This window comes from Rhinolophus hipposideros (assembly GCF_964194185.1).
Source record: "Rhinolophus hipposideros genome assembly, chromosome: X".
Lineage (NCBI taxonomy): Eukaryota > Metazoa > Chordata > Mammalia > Chiroptera > Rhinolophidae > Rhinolophus > Rhinolophus hipposideros.
In genome coordinates, this window is record NC_138046.1 from 21076866 (window position 1) to 21102738 (window position 25873).

General features: G+C 41.2%; 2 protein-coding genes across 6 annotated transcripts in view; one reads left to right on the forward strand and one right to left on the reverse strand.

Moving 5' to 3' along the window:
* The window catches only part of SLC9A6 (solute carrier family 9 member A6), a 50793-nt gene extending 46328 nt beyond the window's left edge, over nucleotides 1–4465 (reverse strand). For 2 of the 5 annotated variants that reach the window (XR_013992980.1, XM_081043615.1), the window contains exons 1-2: nucleotides 4434–4465; nucleotides 4073–4297 (exon numbers count right to left, since the gene is read on the reverse strand). Coding sequence is in view for 3 of the 5 variants with exons in the window: in XM_081043615.1 (XP_080899741.1) it covers nucleotides 4073–4241 (169 nt within the window). In the remaining 2 variants the exon portion in view is untranslated. The other 3 variants (XM_081043614.1, XM_081043613.1, XR_013992981.1) reach the window with 2 other exon arrangements.
* A 9557-nt stretch (nucleotides 4466–14022) lies between these two features.
* Nucleotides 14023–25338, forward strand: MMGT1 (membrane magnesium transporter 1). The gene is made up of 4 exons (XM_081042788.1): nucleotides 14023–14371; nucleotides 18260–18312; nucleotides 20526–20629; nucleotides 22233–25338. Exons 1-4 carry the CDS (start codon nucleotides 14293–14295, stop codon nucleotides 22390–22392), a joined length of 396 nt encoding a protein of 131 aa, XP_080898914.1. The 5' UTR covers nucleotides 14023–14292; the 3' UTR covers nucleotides 22393–25338.
* The last annotated feature ends 535 nt before the right edge of the window (nucleotides 25339–25873 follow it).

Sequence of the window (25873 nt, forward strand, 5' to 3'; positions counted from 1 at the left end):
CCAATCTCCATCCCAATTGTTCATGCATATGTTATTTGATCATCATAATCTTATGAAATAGATACTATTATAAATTTCTCAGTCATTATTTCCTCATCTACAACATGGGAATGAATGACTTGCCCAACATTATTGGGCATTAAGTGACAAAGACAGGATTGAAATCTGGGTTTTCTCTTTCCAGACTGACTCTATAATTTCCTAATCATCTCCTTGCTCTCACATCAGCACTAACTTCTTCTCCGGTGGTTTAGTCTCCATTCTCTCATAGCGCTCCCTCACAATCCAGTCCAAAACCCCTGCAACTTTTAAGTATTATCTCCCTACACGTTTTATGTTACGGCATTTAGTACATAGTATGGTGTAGGAGTAAAAGCACAAGTTTGGAAGTCAGATAGATATATGAATTCTGACTCCACCAAGTTCTAGTCTGTGACCTCAGGTTAAAAAACTTCCCAATGAACCTCAGTTTCCTCAAACGCAGTTGATGATAATACCAACCTGTTTTGTCTTCCTGGTTAAGTTTTACCATTTCAACATGAGGCAATATATAGTTAGGGGTTAAGAGAATGGGGTTTTTGAGCCAGACTGACAGGGTTTGAATCCTGGATCACTAATTCCAAGTTATGTGATGTCAGGCAGGTCACTTAAACTTTCTGTGCCCTGATTTCCTCATCTGTAAAATGGGCAAGATAATAGTACCTATTTCACAAAGTAGTTATGAGGTTTAAATGAAGTGATACTTGTAGAGCGCCTAGCAGTGTCTAACACACTGTAGTGCTCAATAAACATTACCTATTAAGTCACTAGATCGTAAGTGCTTTGTGGGCAGGGATGATAACTCACACCTGTATTTCCCATTGCTCATACATCAAAGGCACTTAATATTTATTGATGAATCACATTAGTTAAGTCTAGGACTCCAGATGCTGAAAATATAAGGCAAAACAAGTATTTCCTCCCCATCTTGCTTTTTAGACCATCTGTAAGCACACTGAAGTGAGTGATCACTATTCAGACTTAACTACCCTAACAATTTTTACTACCAGTAACTCACTTTTTAGTTTCTTAAGCAAGCTAGCCCAATGAACAGATCACTTGGGTGCTCTGACATTGTAGAAACTGACCACGTTGGCAATTTAATATATATATATATATATATATATATATATATATATATATATATATTTATATACACACACACACACACACACACACATTTTACCCTTGCTTGTCAAAAAGATAAATGAGAGGCTTATTTCTAAATAGCATTTTTTCCAGGATTTAGGTAGCTAAATCAACATCACAGAAATAAAATCATCAGTGGGCTGAATCTTAGATGTCTGCACATTCTCAGAGTAAGAAACCTTTTCATCTGGAAGTCAAGCTGAAAATAAAAGTCTTAAAGTCATACATTACCATAATAGCCACAACGGCATAAGAGTTGTAAGAAAAAGTAAATGGCAGACAGTAATTAGGATTAGAAAACATCAATTTCCATGGCACTGAACCTACTTTGACCCAACCCCATCTATTCTCAAACTGGACTTGGGAGTTAGGAGGCTGTTTGTCCCCAGCCCCCACTACCCAAACTAAGAAAATGGGCTAGTCTAAAGAATGCCAAGTTGTGGCAAATCAACCACTCTTCCACTTTATATTCCACAAGAGACACCCTTGTTTTTCCTTCACAAAATACTAACACCAAGGTACCCCATCACTTTTTATTAACTTAGAAACATCAGGAAATGCAATTAGTAATCCCACTTTTTGACTTCAGCCCAAGAGGTAGATGAGGTTAATGATATCAACTACCAAAGAGCAAATATTTTCAGGGCAATTCCAAGTCTCTATTTGATTTTTGTTTTTAAATACTGTTTGCCTCTTAACTTACAAGACTGAGCAATTTAAAGAAAATTGTTCTGAGCCTAACCTGAGAAAATGCATTATTACAACAGCAAAAACAGTATCACAGTTATCATTTACTTAGGAGTCAGGTACTAAGCTAAAAACATTTGTTCCTGACAATAATCCTACTATCCTTGTTCCTAAGTTATAGATGACAGTGTAAGAGAGTAACGGACTTGCCTAAGATCACACAGAGCTATTGGGACAGTGGCACAGGAACCCAGATCTGACTCTAAAGCGGGGGTTGGCAAATGATGGTGGAAGTCTGTTTTTATATGACCCAAGAGCTAAGAACCATTTTTACGTTCTTAAAGGTTTGTAAAAAGAAAAAAGAAAATGCAAGAGACACAGAGACCTAGGTGACTCACACAGTTGACAATATTTACCATCTGGCCCTTTACAGAAAAATTTTGCAGACCTCTTTGTACCTTTTACCACTACATCATACTCTCTCTATAGGAAAGAGGTTTCTGTGATCGGTTCCTTATTTTAACACCATAATACTCATTTGGCATTTAAGCAAATTTAAGAGGCCATTATTTTCTTTACACGACCTGTCTACCCAAAAAGGATAAGTTCCTCAGAGGTGGGATCTTATATTTCTTTGTATTTTCTGTGCATAATACATAGTAGGCTGATTAGCACATGTTTGTTGAAGATAGTAAATACATCACACAGTCTTATCCAGAGAAATTATATAGAGATGCATAGCTTATCTGGCCAATTTAGCTTGAGGGGTGCTGCAAGTCAAATGCAAAAAAAATGAAATATGAAAACCATCTAATATGTCTAAACACTAAGAATCCTAGGAGCAGAGAGGCTTAGAATTTAATTACCTTAAAAATGAAAAATAAGCCCAAGTTCACGTATTTTCCTGATGCACACAACTGCCTTTCCTTGCTACCCTTGAGATGCACATTTCAGAAGTCTGTATTTACTGGAGAGGGGTGGAGGTGGTGCATGGGGAAATGTCTTTTTGTGTCAAGGCTTCTTCTACCTATCTGCAAGTCTGAGAAACAAAGCTCAACAAGCTCATCAGTTTAAGCCTGTTTCAAATGAAGATAATTTTCACCCGTGTACTGTACAGAAAAGACCGTTTGCCTGCATCTCTTCAACCATATATACCCTCACAGGCGTCTTAGATTAAGACAGTCAACAACACGCATCTTTTCCTCTCACGAGGCCCCAGCACAGGCCAAAATGCCTCTGAGCCCATGGTTTTATTTGCCCGTCTCGCCTCATGACCAAAAAATAGAAATAAGTAAATAAATAACCTCAAAAAAAAGGCACACCAAGACCCAAGAATAACTTTATGCCACCAGCATGTCACACTGCATATGCGTGGGGCTCCTAATTACTGCTCGGCCGGACCTTGCTGATCGCGGTACAGTACAACACACCGCTGGAAGATCTGTAACTCTTTCCTGTCCTCACCTCTGTACGCCTGAATCGGAAGGGTCGACCCTACGTATGCATATCATATATTACAAACATAGTACAATACATCAGAATGTCATTAAACAATGTCTAAACCCTCTTCAGCTTCTTTCGCATTGGGGTTTTTACTTGGGCTAAACGGGAGCAAGGTCTTCTTCATTCTCTACCTCGAAAGGACAGGGCGTAGCAAGAACTGGGTGATGGGTAAAGGTGGACTCTGGTTCCAAACGAACGCCAGGTTCCGAAGAGTAAAGATACTACTGCAGCTTCAATGGACCCTAAACAAACTGACACCCCAGAGAAATGGATCGCTAGGCTGTGTTCCCCTCCCCCAGTCCCCAGCCTAATCCGAGACACCGCACCCACTCCCTTCCGAGCCTCAATCCCGGGTCCCAAGCTTAGTAGGCAGAAGCAGGGGGGTGCGGAAGGAAAAAGGGGGTGGCGTCCAAGGAAAAAAAAGGTGCGGGCAGGCAGAGAAAAGGCGGGGTGCGAGGCAGGAAAAATGGGGGCGACGCTGACAAAATGGGGTGAGGCAGAGAAACGGGGGGCGTAGCAGAAAAAAATGGGAGCGAGGCAGAGAAAAGGAGGTGGGGGGAGGGAGAGACAGAAAATGGAAGAAATCAGAAGGGGAATCCAACGTAGGCTGAGAAGGGCCAGGAGAGGAGGCGAAGCAGCGGGCGGGCAGAGGAAGGGGGAGCGCCAGGGGCGGACGTGGGGGTGAGGCACTTGCCATAAATCATAGCCAGGCCGGTTTCGTGCAGGAAGCGGGCCCGGCGGTGCTTGAAGAGCCATATCGTGAGAATGGTAAGGGTGAGCAGCAAGATGAAGATGAGCAGATTGGCGCTGTCCTGCCGGTGGCTCTCCTCAGCTTGCTTCTCGGACACGATCTCCTCGTCCATGGCTCTCGCTGCTCCGCCAGCGCCGTCCGAAGCCCCGACCCAGCCAAAGACGCCCACTGCGAGGAGCAACCAGAGCGGCCGCGTGAGCCAGCGGGCCCGGGGGCCGCCGCCACCGCCGCCACCGCGGCGGAGGGGCGCCCGCAGCCAGCCGCGCCGAGCCATGATCCTCCCGCCCCCCGCCCCGCTCCTCACCCGCCGCCGCCCGCGGTCGGACCACTCCCCGAGGGATCACGGGAAGGGGGCGGGGCCCTGGGGAAGACGACCGAGCGCGCGCCGCCGTCGCCGCTCTTAAAGGGGCCGCGAGACTACCAGCTCGCTCTGCTGGGTTCCTTCACCCTTCTGTCCTCCTCCATTCCGGCTACCCCCAGCACCGGACCCGCACACTCAGGCGCTGCTAGGAAATGAAAGGCCATCGAATATAGCCCACTGCCTTCTGGAAAAGAAACCTCAGCTCAGTGTAATCAAGCAGCGGCAGATTGCGCTAGGTCTACTTTGATCCTATTCTTGGAGCTCTCAGGGGAATCCATCTTTCATAACCCATCTCAATATTGACCCCCAGTGCCTCTTAACAGGATAAGAAGTTGTCCCCTTGGGAGTGGCCTAAATTTCCATGTCTGTAATTGAAATCGGATTCTCCTTGTTCGTCCTCATGGGGAAAAAACAACACTGTAGTAGTTCATTAAAAAATGGACTCAGGCAAGGATTATGCGTGTGGCTCTGTTCAGTTTTCTTTACATGTAAACACCTGATATGAGTCATCTCTCACATCGGGAACCTGTACAGAGAAACTCATCAATCTCGCAAAGAAGATTCAATCAGTTTGTGTTCAAATTTACCCATGGTCCAAACACGCCCTTCAAAGATTTGGTGTGACAGGTCTCTCCCTCTCTGGCTCCTTTTTCCTGCTATTTTAAAGCAAATCTCACCCGCTCAGAAGTGTCAACCCTGAGAAAGAAGATATCAACCAGGAAGGACTCCTGGTGGCTAACTGCATGAATTTGCAAACATAGCCTAGCAACCATTTCTAAACTGGGACCTCTCACTGCAAGCCACCTGCCACTAACATTGAACAGCTTCTGCCATCTGAGCCAACCCTTATAAAGTAAGTACTGGAATCATATTTCAACCAACAGAACTGAGCCTATCCCTGTCCAATCAGAGCTGCGTAGCTATAGCCTAATTATCATTTTGGCCAACCAGTCAGGACAGTGCTTTTTGGACCAATCAAACTGTGAGGATTTGGAGTCTTCATTTGTTGAAGTCGGGCCATTCAGGAACCAGAGTGGGATGAGTTCCCCTCTGGCTGCAGAGCTCTCTTCCCTTGTTCACCAAAAACTGAAGGCTATGTTTTTCTGGCCAGCAGAGCCAAGCAAGCATGTAATCAGAGAGAGGCCTCAAGTTGTTTGCACTGAATAAAGTTTCCTTCTCCAGCTGTGGGGACAAAGCCCCAGACAGCAGTTTCCAGGCTCTCGCCCTCACATAGAAAGGTGCTGGCTCAGGTAGTAAATGGCCATCAACTGTGATTGGATGGCCATCAGCAGTGGCTAGTTGGCCGTCAGCTGTAACCAGTGAGCCATTGGCCACTAATATAACTGCCGTGGCTAAACTAGCAAAAAAATGGGGGCTAGCAAGAGCGGGTTGCAGAGAGGCGGATGCCGCTGGCGAGAGTATAGTGATATGACTCCCGTACTCCCCTACTCGTGGCTCCGTGGGTGTTCCTTTTTGGTCTCACCATATCCTGCATTTTTATGTGGGGAACGGGACCAGAGACCCCGCACGCCGCCCCGCACAACACATGGCATAGTCGGCAGGGTACGGTGCTGGCCAAAGCTTTCCGAAGGGCAGTGGAGCAGTGTGTGCGTATGAAAGCTCAGTCTGAGGAAGACCAGGAGGAGCAGCTGCCAGAGAGCTGGACCCCCGTGGAGGGGTGGGAAGACGTGGACGGTTCCCCAGCCAGCAGAGGCTGGAGAAAGCGAAGGTTGTTGCCGCCCTGTGGGCTGGGAACTGCTTGCTGAGGCAGCCCGGATGCAGGACTTTTAGTCCCAGGAGGAAACGCTTGCTGAGTCCTCTGTGGGAGAGGAGGGTGAGGTCAAGCTCGTCCCTCACCCCCAGGACAGCCCTGGCAAATGACTATGGACTATGGGGAATTGCCTTCCATCCCTGATTTAATGGACGCTTAACTGTTTGGGAACATACCACCATGTAGTGGAACTGGCGGATGTTTGCTTTTGTGTCTTGACTGGCCGCCATCGAGAATATGTAAGCACCTTGATGTGAGCCGCTGTTGTTCCAGCACAGTACCCCGAGAGGCCCAGAGAGAGAGTGGCAGTGCCCTGAGAAACTCTGGCTGTGCCCAGGGAGCCTGACTGTGCCCAGGATATTGCATTCACCTCCAGGCTCCTCGCACAGGGCCCCTCGCGGAAGACGCTTGTCCCGTAGATTGTGAGGCGAGACCCTGTAGGGGTGTACTGTGGGGACAGAGCCCTAGAAAGCAGTTTCCAGGCTCTCAGCCTCACATAGAAATGTGCTGGCTCGGGTAGTAAATGGCCATCAACTGTGATCAGATGGCCATCAGCTGTGGCTAGTTGGCCATAAGCTATAACCCGTAAGCCATTGGCGACTAATATAACTGCTGTGGCTACGCTAGCAGAAAAAATGGAGGCTAGCAAGAGCGGATTGCAGAGAGGCGGATGCCGCTGGCGAGAATATAGTGATATGACTCCCCTACTTTTGGCTCCGTGGGTGTTCCTTTTTGGCCTCACCGTGTCCTGCGTTCTTATGTGGGGAGCGGGACCAGAGACCCCGCAGGCCACCCCGCACGACACCGGCACACCTCAAATTGGGGATTCCTGTTGATTTTGAACTTGGCGCCAACGACCATTGGTTAACAAGTCACCTTTGACACCATCTTTCCCCTCCCTTCCTCAAAGAATATTTTCTGTTCTCAGCCTCTCAGCCCAGCACACCAGAATTTTCAGTTCTCACCTCTTTGAGAACAGTGGATCCGATTTCCCCCATATTTCTGAGATCACTCCTTAGTCTGTGAGGGCTTTTGTTCTCATTAGACTTTCATTTCTACCTCTACATGAATGAACTACAAATCCCAAATGTGGGGACAGAGGCCCAGAGAGCAGTTTCCAGGCTCTCGGCCTCATGTGGAAAGGTGCTGGCTCAGGTAGTAGATGGCCATCAGCTGTGGCTAGTTGGCCGTCAGCTGTAACCAGTGAGCCATTCGACACTGATATAACTGCCGTGACTACGCTAGCAGAAAGATGGGGGCTGGCAAGAAGATGGTGGCTGAGCCTGCAAGCAGAGCAGTGAGGGTTGCGAACTGTGTGGCTCCTGCTTCCTGTGTCTCCAACCCAGCCGCCAGCGAGAATATGGTGGTATGACTCCCCTACCTATGGCTCTGTGGGTGTTCCTTTTTGGCTTCACCGTATCTTGTGTTCTTATGTGGGGAGCGGGAGCAGAGACCCCACAGGCCACCCTGCACGACATCAACACTTTGACCTGCCACCCTCCCTTCAGTCCTCTACCTGTTGGATACTGGATATATATCCTGCTCGGTCTCCTGCCATATCAAAAACTAAAAAAAAAAAAAAAAAAAAAAATTTAAATGAGCTCATTATTTTCCCCTACAAACGTATTTTTTCTCGATTTTTTTCATATTATCGATGATACTACTATCTATTCAACTCCTATCATTCTGCCTAGAATTCATGATTCTCAAACATCTTCATCTCATGGCCATATAATTTCCTGGCTAAAACAAGTAACATTCAGGCAACTCCAAGCTGTCCTGATGTAGATTCATTCCCACTAACCAGCTCTTTAAGTTCTGCGAAGACAGGTGAGTTTTAAAACAAAAAATGGGGTGGCCAGATAGCTCAGCTGGTTAGAGTGCGAGCTCTTAACAACAGGGTTGCTGGTTCAATTCCCACATGGGCCAGTGAGCTGCGCCCTCCACAACTAGACTGAAAACAACGGCTTTACATGGAGCTGATGGGTCCTGGAAAAACACACTGTTCCCCAATAAAAAAAAAAATAAAGTCCTAGAATGGTGTTTAACTCCATGTTGGGTCAAGAACTGTCCTAGGGACTGAACCCATTCTCTCCTCTTAGTACGTGGGTCTGTCTGTGGCATCCCAAAAAATCTTATGGCCACTTGTCCCCATGCCCTGACTCCAGCCTAACCACACTGCCCTGTTCACACAGGGATGGGCTTTGTATATGCAAGAACCCCAGGCGAGGATCCTTTCCAGCCCCAGCACTGCCCCCTTCCCAGACCCATCTTGGTCACCCCAGAAGACTAGCAAAGGAGTTTACCTGGTTCTTCAGGCCTAATCACCCAATCCAAGGCTGTTTTGCCTCAGCACGAAACCATTTTTCCTTCTAGTGTTTGAAACTTGAAAAAACGAAGTCACAGATTGCTTGCCTGACTGGTTAGCAAGTCTTCAAGCCTCAGATGCTACCTCTGTTTATGTTACCCCAGCAATTTAGTAGGCAACCCAGCAACCTTTTTATCAGAGTTCCAGGAGGAATACTGAGATGGCAATAATTCTACCAAGTGGGCCAATCCCCATGAGCCCTCAGCTCCCCTCAGAATATACTTCTCTCTCAAACCAACACTGCTTTATGCTTCTGACTCTCGCCTCCCAGTTTCTCCTCTTACTACTGCCCTTCCTACCAATCCTCGTCGTGTGCTCTCTGGAATGCCCTCCATTATGAACAAAACATTCAACCCTCTCAGTTGCTGCCTTGATGTTTCCTCCATCTTCTTTTACTAGTACCCGAATCTCGTCCAGGACATCACATGCTCTGAAGTTGTTTCAAGTGGAGGATGCTCATTTCCTCACCACTCCACTGTCCTACACACACACACACACACACACACACACACACACACACACACAACTCACACCCTGCATCATGTGGCCCGAAGAAGGAGTTGGCACTTGGCTCACTCCCCATTGTCGTTCCAAGCTTATTACTCTTCCACCCTTCACTGAAGCTCCAACAACCTCTCCTGTCCTTGTTGCAGTCATCTAATGTCTTCCTGGTCACTCCCACACTTGCACAGAGGACTTGGGCATATAGTTCAGCTTCCTCTTTCCTGCCCAGCTCCCTCCACCCCAATCTTGTCATCGTCTTGGGTGACTTCCATACTAATACAGACAAGTCACCTGGAATTCGAAACTTGCCTCCTTTTTCACTGGGAAAATCAAGATCCTCAAGAAACTAGTCCTCACCTTCATTACTCTGCAATCTACTTAAATATCCCATCAATGCCCATCCTTTCTTTCTCCCCTCTGGCCTTAGTGGAAGAGGTGTTTCCTCCTCCCTATGGATCTGACTCAATCTGTACTCTGCATTCCATCACCTCCTTCCTGCCTCTGCTAGGATCTATTCCAACAATCATCTCCCAAAGAAAAGAGGGTAGAAAAAGAACTAGTCTTGGGGCAGTAGTATGGCAAATGACTGTATTTAAGAAGTAGAACAAAAACTAGGTCACGACTATCAGTTAGAACCCAGCATAATTATGCTGGAGTTTTCAGTTTATTTCCTTAAACATACCAGCCCAATGTGCTAAAAAAGCAAATAAGATTTTCTGTGTCATTTTCGGTATCAAGTCTATTTGAAATGAATAATCATATTAACCTCAGACAAGTAACCTAGGATACTTTGTGCAGATGTGGTAATGAAACCCAAGAGAGATATTAGTAAATCTGGAAATGGTCCAGAGGAGAGCAATTAAAATAATCAGGGGCCAGCCCAGTGGCTCAGGCGGTTGGAGCTCCGTGCTCCTAACTCCGAAGGCTGCCTGTTCGATACCCACATGGGCCAGTGGGCTCTCAAACACAAGGTTGACGGTTCGAAGTCCCGCAAGAGATGATGGGCAGCGCCCCCTGCAACTAAGATTGAACACGCCACCTTGAGCTGAGCTGCCGCTGAGCTCCCAGATGGCTCAGTTGGTTGGAGCATGTCCTCTTAACCACAAGGTTGCCCGTTTCCACTCCCACAAGGGATGGTGGGTTGTGCTCCCTGCAACTAGCAACGGCAACTGGACCTGGAGCTGAGCTGTGCCCTCCACAACTAAGACTGAAAGGACAACAACTTGAAGCTGAAAGGCACCCTCCACAACTAAGATTGAAAGGACAACCACTTGACTTGGAAAAAAAAAAAGTCCCGGAAGTACACACTGTTCCCCAATAAAGTCCTGTTCCCCTTCCCCAATAAAATCTTGAAAAATAATAATAATCAAAGGGAAGCAGCAATGATGTTTTAGGAAAGACTAAAGGGATAAAGAAACTCTTCAGTGTGGAAAAACAACTAGAAGAGTCAACAGCAGCAACAACAGCAATAATAATAACGGTTAACATTTATTGAATGCTCACTATGTGTACGATTATTCTAAACAGCTTATTTGTATCGTCTCAATCCTGACAACAATCTTATCAGTAAGTACTATTATTACCCCCACTTTACAGATGGGGAAACTGAGGCACAGTGAAGTTAGGTAACTTATTCAATCTCCCAGACGTAGTAAAGCAGAAGCCATTATTCAAACCCAATCTGATTTAAAGCATATGCTTTTAGTATGCATTGTAGTATGTACCTTACAGCAAACAAATCTTAAAGATATGAATCAAGTAACCAATTTTGTTTACCAAGATTCAAAACTCTAAACACCAAGAAACCACTTGATGCTTTAAGAGAAATACATTGTTTTGTCGTTTGAATTTCTTACACTGACCACATGTTACTTTTATAAAGAAAAAAATTAAGAGGATGCAACTTCAATTTAAATATTGAAAATACTAGTTTACCCAAAAGGTAGTAAACTTCCAGAATTTGTTACCCAGGGAGGTTGTCATAAGTATAAACAGTTTTGAAAGAAAGCTTTAGTACTCACAATAGACATATTCCTCTTATGGATATCTATCATAGTCAGGAATGTGTTCCTAAGGAAAGTGGAGTTTTGAACCAGGTAGGAAAGGACAGAGTGTGCTAGATGGAGGGAGAATCTGTGTGGAAAACAGATGGATGAGTGGTGTATAAAGTTACTCGTCTAGTTGAGTGGCATGTAACAAAGTTAATTAACTTGAAGACGATTCTGGAATTTCAGGGGTTTCTCTTTTCAACAGACTATTCTGGGAAAGCCAGATGAGTCTTCATAAATAACATCTGGGTAGGAAACACTTTAAAGATCATTATCCCCACCTTTAACAACACCCACAACATTTATCCATTGTGCATATGGAAAATGGCTGTTTCTCTGGGAAAAGTAAAAGCACTTCTGGGGTCACCTAGAAATTTAAAAGCTCTTTCTCATGAAGTTTGACTTTTGTTCCAAGAGCTCCTTAAAACAGTGCTGCCACTAGCTGTACCTTGCACCTTTGAGATGAACTCTGACCTAGACAACCATGTAAGAGTGGACCCAAGGTACTTATTTGAATGATACAGTCTGTGGTAACTGTGACAAATACCTTGGCTTCCCCTTAGGTTGGAATCCACAAATAAGACAATTAAAATACCACTCCATGAATATGAGTTAACCACTTACTTCTAGAAAATGTGAAACCAGACTGGTTTCTTTTATCCTCAGTACATGGGTAAGAGATTCAAAGGAAGAGAGTGGGAAATGCATTTTAAGAGGGTAATGGAGAAAATAAAATCTAATGCCTGGACACAGGTCACTTCCCTGAAGAATAGCGTAATGTGTTAGTGGCCTATACAAATATCAGATTCCTTACTGGCTCTCTCTTTTTTTCTATAATCTCATCTTTTGAAAAGAAAGGAACAAGATCTCAACTCCTTTAAGAAACCTCCTAATCATTTTCTGCTTCAGATAAATTAAGATTAAAAAGGGTAATTTAATAGGGTACCTGAAAAGACTAATTTCAATTTCACCATTATAAAAGCTAAAAGAAAGTTTTAAGATTTTTTTTCTGCTCAACTATCTTTTCTATCTTGTTGCCTCCAAGGGGTGGAGAAGGAAATACTTTCCTGTAAAGTAGAGAGAGATTATTTCCTGGTTCTCCCTGATTGTGAGGTTTACAAATAGAACTACATTTGTAAGGAAGACATTATACTATACTTAACATTGACCAAGTGCTGTGTGAAATCTTCTCTTAGAAGTTAAGAAATTGGAGAATCTCCACAGAAAAATACTGACCATAAGTAATGGTTGGAAAATGAGATCCAGGACAAAAACTATATAGGTTAAATTGAGGAAATCTGATAATTCTTAGAGGTCTTCTTTATTTTCTATTTTTTCAGCTTTGAGTTAGCGCAAGTATATTAGAAAATGTTTATCATCAATCAATGGGTTATAAAAATTTAAGAGAGTTTACAATTCCACAGGGATTTTTGAACCCAATTCAAATTAATGGAAGGACTCTCTATAGAGATCCTTTCAAACAAGGACACACCCCTCCTCCATTCTTTCCCGTAATTTATCAATTCGTTTAGCAAACACTTATTTGAATGCCTCTCATACGACAGGCAATGTTCTGACACAGACAGAAATCTGTGTCTTGCAACTTACATTCATCAGTGGAGTAAGAGAGACAGTAAGCAATAATAACACAACAAATGCAATAAATAGGTAATTACAGGGTATGTTATATGTTGATAAAAGTGGATCAGAAATGGGAACATTGCAAATTTAAAAGAGGTGGTCAGGATAGGCATCTTCAAGTAAGTGAGTGAGCAAATTGGTGCAGCTAAAACGTAGAATTCTGACAGAGTCGAGGGGAAAGAATGGTGATCATATTATGCATTTACCTTGTGATACACAGTTTACAACCCTGTGCCAGTCAGAGAGCACTGGAGGGATCGGTGCAGAGTTTGGGGGGAGAGGGACAAATTCTATTTTGGCCATATTACGTTTGAAGTGCCAGCGGATAGAAATAAATGACCAGCAGGTAGTCGGAAATGCAGATCTGGAGCTGAGGAGAGATTAGAGAGATAGAGATGTTGATTTGGAATCACTGTGATATCTCTGATGACTGAAGCGGTGGAAATGAATAGGTGAGCTCACCGAAGAGCAGAGTGAAAAGAGGTCAAGGGGTGAACGTCATTATTGAATGTCTACATTTGAGGGGATGAAAACAAAGAAAAATTTTGAAAGAAGTGTGCATTTTATTCTAATCAAAGAGAGAGAGAGAGAGAGAGAGAGAGAGAGAGAGAGAGAGAGAGAGAGAGAGAGAGACAAGATGGGCCCGAGTTGTTAGCATCCTTTTATTCCTCCCCTTTCATTTCTCCCTAAAGTAAACTGGTTCTTTTCATGACAAAACACTCCCGCTGCGCTACACCCCTTTGGGCGCGAATCCTTCTTAAAGACCTTTTGAAGGTAAGGAGAAGGAAACTAACTCTTGCTGTGAGCATCCCCCTAAGCGTGCCACGTGTTTGAGGCTCCAAATCCCAGGCTGTTTTCCTTTGCTTTCACATTCTTGCCTCCTTCAGTAGTGCCAGTTCCCAAAGGACTGAAGCATAGGAAAAGCCAACAGAAAACAAAGGACACAGCTTGAGGGAAAAGCAAAACAAACAAACGAAAACCCCCTGCCGGGGACAGAAACTCAAAACCCATGGCCTTTAAACCAATCCCTCCAGTCCCCAGCCCCTCTGCCCCACCCGGACCTCTCTGCAGGGCCCGCCCATGCCTCTCCATAAGTCCTGCCCCTTGCCCCGCGGCCCACGCTCATTTGCTGGCGCCTTTCCTCTCCGCTTCCCCATTGGTCAGCTTTCGCTTCTTCTTTTATGCCCCCCCAGCCCCGCCGCCCCGCTCAGCTTCGCCCCCTCGCAGAGAGACAGTGCGGCGCAGGCTCGGCTTGCGGGCACTCGCGGACCTTTTTTAGTGTGCTTGCCTTTTCTTCCCGACATTCCTGTTTCCGTTTTCTCAAGGCTCTTCGGATTTTCCACCTCTGCGAGGCACTTGGCGCCCAGGGGTCCAGTGACGTCATCATTCTGCGCGGACACCCGCCGGTGAAAGAGGGAACTGCTTTGCTGCCCTACACTGCTTTTGTTGGGCTGCTGTACGTCCGGAATCATGGCGCCGTCATTGTGGAAGGGGCTAGTGGGCATCGGCCTCTTTGCCCTAGCCCATGCGGCCTTTTCCGCTGCGCAGCGTAAGTGCCTGGGGGATGCAGACAGCTGCTGTGCGGGACTCCAGGGACGGTGTGTGGGCGCACCCCAGAGGGAGTGTCAGACCGAGTGTCCCAGGAAGGGTCATTCAAGACCTCAGAGTTTGGGGTGATTACGAGAAGCGATGCGGGGCTCCCCGGTGGAAGATTGAAGCAGCGTTAGAAGGGGGATGCCAGGGAGGGCTCAGAGCGAGACCGGCGGGCTGCAGGGTGGGCAAAGAGGGAGTCTCTGGGAATCCAGGACAAGTGATGTCAAATCCAGCGCGGGGCTGGTCAGGCAGAGTGTCAGACTGAGGACCTTGGATGCTCACGGTCCCATGACAACTAGGTGGACAGTCACTTGGGCACTCTTGTGCTGTCCAGACAGTGACTGAGAAGTTAAGTGACCGTTTGCTTCAGGGACTGTGGTACAGGGGAAAGAGCTCTGGACTGGTAGTCTGGAGGGCTGGTTCTTAAAAACTTGCTTTGCCACTAAATCTGTGTGACCTTGGGCAAGTCATGTCCCTTCTCTGATGCTTCACTGAGGTTGATTTTAATTCTTGCCCTTTCTATGTCACAGAGTGATTGGGAAGTTTAAACGGGAAAAAAAAGTAGAACTACTTTTATCATACAGATAAAACTGTATTGTCAAGAAGAGTCCAGCAGCAGATGCAGTGCAGTCTTGAGACAGCTGATCTGTTTTGATGTCTTCCTTCTCTCCTAGACCAAGGGTCAGCAGACTCTGGCATGTGGGCCAAATGCAGCCTCCCTCCTGTTTTCATAGTGAGCTAAGGATGATTCTACATTTGTGTGTGGGGGGGGGGGAAGGCAAAAGAATATCATTTTATGATTCATGACAGTTATATAAAATCCAGGTTTCAATGTCTATTAATGAAGTTTTTCACAGTCACACCCATTCATTTAGGTATTATCTGGCTACTTTCTAAGGGCAGAGTGAAGTAGTTGTGATAGAGACAGTATGGCCTGCAAAGCCTAAAATATTTATTATCCGGCCCTTTAAAGGGACAGTTGGCTGCTGTCCTAGCTTACAGAGCCCATGAGGGCAGGGACAAAGTATGTTTTTTTTATTTATTGCTGTAATATCAGTGCCTAGGATGGTTTTCCCTACAGTAGGTACTCAATAAATTTGTTGAATGAAGGATGTGAATTCAAACTTGAACTTTATTCTCCTTTATTTGCTAGATTACTTTTCCATCTTCAGGAGTAAAGTAGAAAATGAAATGTGAATTCCTTCAAAGCTCCAATTTTTTCAAGTTAAATCCTTTTGTTCTGTTTATTATATGTAATTAAAATGATCCAATTATTTTAACTATTTAATACATGCATGTATTATGACATTGTCTAAAGGAAATGCCGCTGTTTTTTTGTGGTTTTTTTGGTGTGTTTTTTTTTTTAAGGAGGGCACAGCTCACAGTGGCCCATTTGGGGATCGAACCAGCAACCTTGGTGTTATTAGCACCACGCTCTAACCATCTGAGCTAACCGGCCACCCCAATGCCACTTAGTTTTGAATACATTTTTATTTAGAAGATTAGATGTACAGAAAAGTTGCAAAGATACTATAGAAAGTTACTATGTAACCTTTACCCAGTTTCTACCATAGGTAACATCTTACCATAGGATACTGTTGCAAGTCAGAAACTGACATTGTTATATTATTATTAATGAAAGTCTAGCTTTTGTTTGGAGTCACCAGTTTTTCCATTAATGTCTTTCTGTTCTAGGAATCAATCCCGGGTATCACATTACATTTAGTTGTCATGTTTCCCCAGTCTCCTCTGTTCTGTGCATGTTTCTCCAAAGCTCCAATCTTTAATGATAATGATAATAGTTAACATTATTAAGTACTTACCTAGCGCCGGGGACCGAACTAAGCACTTTACATGTATTAGGTTGGTGCAAAAGTAATTGCGGTTTAAAAGGTTAAAAATAATTGCAAAAACCGCAATTACTTTTGCACCAACCTAATATTACATAATTCAGTCCTACCAAAATCCCTGTGAGGTAGCTGTTATTGTTATTATCGTCTTTGAACGATGAAGAAATTGAGACACAGCTAGAAAACTTGCACAAAATTAGAGATGAGAAATGGTGGGGCCAGGATTTAAATACGAGCTATTTGACTCTAGAGCCTATTCGGAGAATTGGTTGAAATTGTGTGTGCTTAGGTGCTAGAGGTACAGTGATGCCCTGAGGGAGTTCAAAGGCAAGTGGAGAAACAAATGGATCAAGAAATAATTGCAATAAAGTGATACAGATGCCACTCTGAAAGTATGTAAAGCTACTGAGGAGACTGGCTTAGTCCTAGATAGAGCCTTGCTAGGCAAGTGTGTTCAACAGACCAGCAGGGGTTGTAATCACCTAAGAGCTTGTTAGAAATGCCCGGCCCAGATCTGTTGAATCCGAATCTGCATTTCAGTGAGATCCCCAGGTGACTTGTGTGCATATTCCTTTGAGAAGCACCGCCCTAGGGGAAGGGAGGATTCTGTGGAGTACTGCGGCATTTTCTACAGTTAGGGTTCAGCCGTAAAATTTTAAGGTACTGGAGCAAGATCACTGAAGTCCAACCCCTTAGTTTTACGGATGAGGACAAAAGCTTCGTAAAAGCTTGGGTAAAGGCTGTGTTAGAGTCAGATTAGGCTTCATGCAAAGAAGAAAGCTAGCTGGGAACTGCACAGACAGTAGGAAGTTAGCCAAAACCTATTTTTGGTATTGGTTTGATTTTTTCTTTTGCACTTGTCCTTATGATAAACCCTGTAAGAGAAAACTTCAGAAGTGTCTCTAAACGCATTCTCTTTTAAGAGTCAATACACATCCACTCAAACTATTTGGGTTTTTTTGGTTCACAATACATTATTAAATAGGGATTATGCAAGGTTCCTGTAGAATTAGGATTTTGTGTTTTTGTGTTTCCAATGAGATGAAAATGCCTTGTGACATTTCACTGCAGTAGGACCTCTTTATAATGCTCATGTTGGAAAGAGACTAATATTTACCTGTGAGGCTAATTGTGTAATGTCAGATTGTGGCAGCAGATAGCATACAATGGTGATGAACTTTATTATGGCAGAACATGTATCAGGTATCTTGTCTAATCCTCACATTATTCCCCTTTTACTGTTGCAGAAACTTAGGCAGTGAAAAGATAGCTCCTGTATTTCTTTGATTCTAAGACACACTTGCCCTCCCACTCCTCCATTGTAATACTCTGAAATTGAGCTACATGTTATGTGAGGATGTCTTACATTGAATGAGATAACGTCAGTTACAGTAATTGAAGACCTGTTTTTTATGATCCAAGCTTATCAGCTTCCAAATCCTGATCCTTTTCCTTCATACCTTGTTGCTTCCTGAGTCTAATAAAGCAGCAGCATTATAATGTAATCTCAGAGACAGAAACTGATGTCCTGGAATTTTTCCTGTTCCACCAATGCCCCCGGCATATTCTCTCAGGAAAAACATTTCCATACCAATTCTATGTGATGGTGGTGCTATTTCAGAGTTGAGATTTTCTGTAGGCTTATTAGTTTTTAAATAATTGTGATTTCTGTGACCAGTTAGTGAAAGAAATGGTTCGTTTCAAAGGATTCTATTAATAGTTTTCCTGTAGTAATATGTTTAGTTATTTCTTCCTCATACTTGCTCACCTTTCACTCTTACCCATTGTATAAGGTGACAAAGCAGGTCATGATGAAAATAAAATAATTCAAGATAAGTCTGACAGCCTTAGAAAATAGAGGTATTTGAGGAATCCAGGATTAGCGTTACTTTATGTAGCATACGTCAGCTGCTCCTTTGGTATATTGATTTGCTTGCATTTTAAGAAAGAAAAATGGGTTACAATTTCCTTAATGGTGTGCTTCTGGTTTATAGATCGTTCTTATATGCGATTAACAGAAAAGGAAGATGAATCACTGCCAATAGATGTAAGTTGGTCATTTATATTCTATTAACATATATTTTAAAAATTAGCCGCGTAGCTTACTTATAATAATATTTTTAATGGTTTTTATTCTCTTAAAATTTTACAGACATGAAATTACATCTGTTCTCTACTTTCTGTCGCTCATTGTAAAACCCAAAGAGTTGGAAACAAAAGATTTCTGTTTGTTTTCTAGAACTGTACTTTAAATAGTCTTTCTAGAAGTTGCTCTGTCCGTAGTCTGAGATGGATTTAAAAAGTTGATTGGCTTTATTTTTTTTTTTGAAAAGTTCCTTTTTGTATAAAGTGTAAGAACAAGCAAAACTAACAAAACATTGTTTAGGGACATATACATAGGTGGTAAAACTAAAAAACAAAGAAGTGTTTTTTAATTTAAAATGATATGTGTGCTTCAGTCACAATTTTTATCTTTATTGGATTTTAAATTAAAAAATAATAAGTTCTTTGTAACAGAATCAAACAGTAGCTGTAAAAAGGAAAACTGAACCCGTAATAACAACAGAAAAACAACCTGACCCCATTGCTCAGCAATTCTACTTCTATTCTGAACAGTTTGGAGTGTACCAGTAGTTCAGTTTTCTTTCTGTGCATAAAGAACATTATCTTTATTTATGTCTGTATAGTTTTACCTAATCAAAACATGCAGAATTTTGCTTTAAAAAGTTATTATGCATCTGTATATAGGTATAGTTTTATAATTAGGTTTTTTATTACCTGACAATCTGTCTTGATACATTTTCATGATGACTCAGAGATTTACCACATTCTTGTTAATGGTGCCCATGATTGCAGTATATGAAATAGATCTTGCTGCACTGATGGTGGGAATGTAAACTGGTGTAACATGACATCTGGTTTTAATTTAGAAAGTTAGAGTAATAGCTTGTGGCTAATTTTGAGTTTAGTTGTCTATGATTAAAGATATGGTCGATATGGCTATTAACTTCATTTTCCCTTCACCTTTGCTTTGTGGTAGATACACACACACACATTCATTTATATCTGTTTAAAATAACTTCGGTTTACGAATTGGAGATTTTGAAAAATAGACAAAATCACAATTAAGAAAATAAAATATACCTGCAATCCCATGTTGGTTAATATCAAGCATTTATTGCAAGTTTTTTCTTGCACAACCTCTTTGGAAAGCAGCTTAGTATTACTTAATGAAGTTGACGTGCATCTACTCGACACCTGTGATTCTACTCCCTTGCACCAGGAGACAACACAAGGATATCCATGTTGACATTGTAAAAGGAACACACAGGAAACAGCCCACATAACCATCAACAGTGGAATGGATAAATCATTTTATTTTCATATAATGAAATATAAAACGTAATGAAAATGAATGGACTGTAACTACTGCGTTTCCCTGAAAATAAGACCTAGCCGGACAATCAGCTCTAATGTATCTTTTGGAGCAAAAATTAATGTACGACCCAGTCTTATTTTACTGTAACATAAGGCTCAGTCTTATATAATGTAATATATAATATAATGTAATATAATATAATATGAATTATAATACCGGGTCTTATATTAATTTTTGCTCCAAAAGACACATTAGAGTTGATTGTCCCGCTAGGTCTTATTTTCGGGGAAACACGGTAGATACTACAACAGGGATGACTCTCATGAAAAAGTTCAAAATGGGGAAAAGTAAGCAATATATGTTTTAGAGGTGCATACGTAGCTGGTAAAATTATAAAGCAAAGCAAAGTACTGATTAATACACAATTTGGGACAATAGTTAACTTTGAGAGGAAGGGTGAAGGCTATGAGTGCAGAGGGACACATGAGATTGAAAAGGTACTGGTAATGTTCTGTTTCTTAAGCTGGGTGGTAGGTAAAAGGTGTTCTTTTGATAGTCTGATATTTAACAATAATAAATTTAAAAATTCTTATTTGCTCTTGGAAGCAGGTAATAGTTGATAACTGAGTTTTGAATGGCTCAGTATTTTTTTTTTTTGCTATTTGAGCAAACTGCATATAAGTAGTTTTGCAGCCAATCCACCAAATTTATAGAAGATTTTATTGTGTCTAAGTTCAAATCATTCAAAATGAAAATTGACTCCTTGATAGGATCTGGGAGAAATACCTATTAGAGGTTAATAAGAGACGGGGGGAGAAAATTGTAAATTTTTATAATAGTATTTGTGTGTTATTTAGTAATCTCAATCTTTATACTCACAGATAGTTCTTCAGACACTTCTGGCCTTTGCAGTTACCTGTTATGGTATAGTTCATATTGCAGGGGAGTTTAAAGACATGGATGCCACTTCAGAACTAAAAAATAAGTAAGTCTTTCCCTTTTTTGTATGCATTTAATTTCTTGGGGGTTTTGCTTCATTTTACATGATGTTAAGTGTATATATTCTGGCACGTAAAAGTCGGTTTTGTTTTTACATTTTGATTATACAGTCTGTATGAGTAATGCAGTAAGAATATTGAGGCAGTGTTTGAGATGATAGGAAAGATGGAAGTTGAACGGCACGTTATTGACATTAGCATAAGATGCTATATGTGGTTGCTTAAAATTATTTGTTGATTGGGTGGATGGATGGGTGGGTGGAAATAGGTATATAGGAAGGTATAAGATATTCCCTCAGTACTTTTTCCCTTCCTTCTTCCCTCTCTCCCCCTCTTTCCCTCTCTTTCCTTGCTTTTTCCCCTTCCTTTCTTTTTCCTCTTTTTATCTTGTCCCAGCTTAGTCTTTGGAAGAATAAGGGGTCTTCTGTTTCCTCTGTTACTTGAACCTAGTCTGTTATGTAAATTCTGCTCTCAGGCCCTTTTCTATCCCTGGATTAAAATGTATTTGTTATTCTGCTTTCTTTTTTCTCCTGTACTTCTAAGCTATTTTTGTGAGCTTTGCTTGCTTTTCTTTGTCATATTTCTTACTTTCTTAAAATCACCCTTTAGCTTTGTTCACTTCCATCTCTGGACTTTACCCACTTTCTTGATCCTGGAAAATTTAACCCTTTAACGGTATTTCTTTAGGAGGATTTACAATAAACATTTATGTGTTAGAGGAAACTCACCCTCTTTTTACTTTTACTTTTTAGTTTGTATTTCAAATGGTCACATCTCAGCCTTCTTGTTTTATGTAGGGGTATGCTTGGATTTTTAGGTGGGCTGAGTTTGATATTGGAGTTGATATCAAAGGAGGAATTTGTTTTTTTCCGGGAAAATAATATTTAAAAACAAACCACCACTAAAAGCCATACACTTAGGTACACATAGTTTAAAAAGAACTTTTTTATAGACTATGTATCTCTCACTGGAAAAAAAGGAAGGATACTCCGCTATCACCACCCACTACTGTTCTTACAAAGAATCTACTAAGAATCACAGGCAAGGGGCCAGGAGAGAAAGAAGTAAAACAGAATGACATTAAGTGGGTGGTAGCAAAATATATGAGTTTGGACAACAGCAGGTAGAGAAAGGCCAAAGCAATTTTTTCATTGTACTTGAAAGATTCTTGGAAAACAGATCTGTGAAATGACCATAAGGCTTGAAGAGTGAGGGCCAAATGAGAATAATCAATGGTACAAACTCTGTACTGGTTTTTAAAAAAGACTATTTGGCATGGGCTAGTGTTAGATCTACAGAGGTGATTAAAGTTGAACGATTACTTATGTTATTCATAAGCATGCTGGAAAGGATGCCTGAATAAAATATTTGAGTGCTATATGTTGTGTTACTTTTCCAGGTTTCCCATTTTCCTTATACAGGAAAAAAATGACATACAGTGTAATTACTATTTATAGTCTGATGTCATGGATTTAAACTTAGTTTAAAACATTCATAATTCATCATTCAAATTCATAATTCATCAGAAGCTTGCTTGTTTTCAAATAGGCTTTTATAAAGGTTTATCTAAAATGCTTTTTTTCTTTTAAGGACGTTTGACACATTAAGGAATCACCCATCATTTTATGTGTTTAATCATCGTGGTAGCGTGCTGTTCCGGCCTTCGGATACAACAAATTCTTCAAACCAAGATGCATTGTCCTCCAACACATCGTTGAAGTTACGAAAACTTGAATCACTGCGTCGTTAAGATTTTTACAAATCACAACAACAGGACAGCACACAGAGCTGGAATATTGGAGTTTGGGGTATAAAACACTCCCCCCCCCATCAGTATTTATATTGATCTTTCAGACCTAACTAAAAAAAAGCTTATGGCCCTTGTTTGTAAACTGTTAATCAAATCATTGATGCAGTATAAATTATCTGTGAAATGAGTCTTTGATCTTTCATAGAGAGAATTCTTTTTGTTTGTTTAAAACAAATTCTCATCTTTTGTAAAAGTCACTGTTTTGAACACAGTTCTTTGGGAAAATGATGGTTTTGTAATTATTTATTTTCTTAGATTGCTTTTTCTTTTGCACTACAGTTTTTAGGATCCTTTTGGAAATAGTGTGACTACTGCATTTTGCAGCATGAATGATAGTAAAATGTTCTTCAGTGCATAACAACAAATGGACTTCTCTAAAGAGATTTTAAAAGGTGACGTAATCGGGTTTTTTAATGCCCCCTAAAATGGCTCTGCTTCAGCAGATAGTTGTCAGTTTTTAATTTATCCGTGACTTTTCACCCCACCTGACTCCCATATACCTTCTAACATCAGCTGTTTTGTTTCATCACTTCTCTGGGGTTCTGTGCACAGTGAGCAATTTTTTATGTCCAAAATTCTTTGTCACAACAAATATATTTAACAAACTCAACTTGCTGTAAAAGCTACTTGTGTTCTCTTTTATCAGTAAGAAATTTCCCTAATTGATTATGTAGTATAAGAATAGTTGAAGATAGACCAAAATGACCATTTGTGATTTAATGATCATGTTTTCCTAAAAAACTAGTAATCACTGACGAAAGCTGATTTTTCATTAGGTAGTTTAACTTATTCAAAGTCTGTTGTTTTATTGCACATCATGCTAGTGAATTAGTAAAAATAAAGTTCTCATTAAAAGTAGACTTCAAAGGAATTGGGCCAAATATGGTCTAAATATTTGAAACTAATATCTTTAATTAAAAAAAATTAAGGTAAAAAAATTAAGAAATTGTTTTGTAGCTTCTGACTTCTGGCAGGCTTAGTTTTTCATCTCCATTGTATGTTGCTGAAGATGAGGAAATGGATACAGAGTAGAATATTTTTAGAAACGGTAATTTTAGTTTTAGGGAAATTTGGCTAGCTCTTTGATCTGCAGAAAGCTTAACGTTTCTTTGTAGAGAACATTGCTTTTATTGAATTCTACAGGTATGAAAACATTGCTTGTGTTGAATTCTATAGATGTAAAGGGAATGACTACAGAGATTTGAAGAGGAAATGTGCTTTAGGCAAGAATCAGATGATGCCTTTACACTTGATGGTATTTTTTCCATTAGAAATGAACCTCAGCTCTTCTGTTCTGCCTGGTAACACAGCGCCAAAGCAGAAGATGATTTATTTTGTCATTGGGTTTTTATTGTTGTTTTAGTTTTGTTTTGCCAACCTAGTCTGTCTGTGGAACACTGACTCTGCTTTCTAAGGAGAACAAAGTTAGCAATCTTCTGATAACCCGAAATCATTTAGACATGAGTTAAAAATGTGAAGTCAGGGGTTGAAAGTGGTGATGATAAAATCAAAGTAGTATGGCTTATATACCGTTTCCTCAGGTATGACATGATTTGTAATAGCCTTTTGCTTGTTTCTCTCTTGGGGGATGTGTTCCTTTCCTAATATGGCTTTATAACAACTTTAGTGAGATGTAATTCGCATAGCTTACAATTTACCCATTTAAAAGGTACGTTTCAGTGATTTTGTAATATAGTCATAAGTTGTGCAACCATGCCCACAGTCAATTTGAGAACATTGTCATCATCACCCCAAAAAGAAATCCTGTATCCTCTAGCAGTCACATCTCATTTCACCCCAATGCCTCCCAGTCCCGAGCAACCACTAGTCAATCTACTTTTTTTTTTAATCAATCTACTTTTGATCTCTATGATTGGCTGTCTAGTCTGGCCATTTAATCTAAATGGATTTGTACAATATCTGGTCTTTCATGACTGGCTTCCCAAATATGGTTTTGTTCTATGTGGAGTGAGAATGTTTTTCTCATCTTGGGAACTAATTGTGACTGCTGTGAAAGGAAGTGGTTGGTAAAATCACTAGATGTGAGGATGGAGGGTCAGATACCTAACAGTTTAGATTCTCAGTTAATCTTATGCCGAATAGTTTTTCCTCATAACCAAACATTCGTGTCATGCTACTACTTATAATATTTTGGCTAGTCTCTAGAATAGATATTGAAATCTTTGCTTACCTAGTCAGGAAAGTCCTGCTAAAAATGATACCAAATAATTTGGCAAATAATTGGCATAGCAGTTTTCAGTCGTGTCTCCCTTTGCTAGCAGCTTGTATACCTTGGGCCAGGTGAGCTTCCCGAATTTCTCCTTAATTTCCTCCAGTGAATTTCTGCTATCTTTTTCAAGTATGTATCATAGGATTAAAAGAGATTTGGGTATATCATAACAGTTCTAAATGGATTAAGTTCAGAATTGATAATGTTATGAGACAGGCCATGACTACCTAAGGGTAGTCCCCAAAATGGAGTGATGTGAGCTAGTTCAGCCGGTAGTTGACTCTGATTCCAGGGACGTTCCGACATTTGAACTATTGAAGGCTCTCTAGAATATAGGAAAACTCATTTTTTAAACCAGGGAACCAGCTAAATGCTATGGGGCTATTGTCCCAGCTGTGGAAAATGCAGGTCTGGGGAACTGGAGACTACAATGCTCTGTAGCTCCTGAGTGATTGTTTCCTAAGCACTGTAGCTTCTTTATCAGTGGCATGGCAGTATCTTCCTGGTTGTATGTGGCCTGTTTCCATGATGTATTGAGTAGTGTTTGTCGTGAGCATCGATGCCTGTAACACCAAGCTAAACACAGTCTTTTGGATATGTTTCCTCTCTTTAAATGACCTTGCCCTGTCTAATAAATAAATGATTGTCTGACCCTCACCCTGTTTTTGGTAGTGTTTTTTTTTTCTTTTTTACTTCTAATCTCTTTTTTTTTTCTGTTTCTCTGTCCCCAGAAAAATGTAAGAGCTAATTTTATGACTCTTTTTTTTCCAATGTGATGCTATTTTACTAAATGCAATAGATACTTTAATTTTTACTGTATATGTAAAGTCTTATTGCAATTTTATGTTTTTTGGAGTTGAAATAGAACGTGTAATCTCATTTATGTTTATAAATTATCAAATGACCTTTGGGGTATAAGAATTTTAGTCCCTGAGTAGCAGTGTCTAATCATTCCATCACAAATGTGTTATATAGCCAAGCTGTCATTACAAAATGTCATTTTATACTTAACAGGAAATCATGATTAAAGCATTAAAGGGCAAATCTAAAGATTAACGAAAATCCAAGGGAAAGTTATGTTTTGCAAAACTTGACACTTATCCACAGTATGTGAAAAAATAGCACTACCGATATTTAAATCTGTCTAGGGATATCTCAAAATAAACTACTAATCAAGGATTTTTTAAAGAG

Excerpts from the sequence above, each read along its gene's own strand:
- MMGT1 (XM_081042788.1), top strand. The coding sequence starts at position 14,293 with ATGGCGCCGTCATTGTGGAAGGGGCTAGTGGGCATCGGCCTCTTTGCC. Across the intron at positions 14,372-18,259 it reads GGCCTTTTCCGCTGCGCAGC|ATCGTTCTTATATGCGATTA; the intron begins GTAAGTGCCTGG and ends TCTGGTTTATAG. Across the intron at positions 20,630-22,232 it reads ACTTCAGAACTAAAAAATAA|GACGTTTGACACATTAAGGA; the intron begins GTAAGTCTTTCC and ends TTTTCTTTTAAG.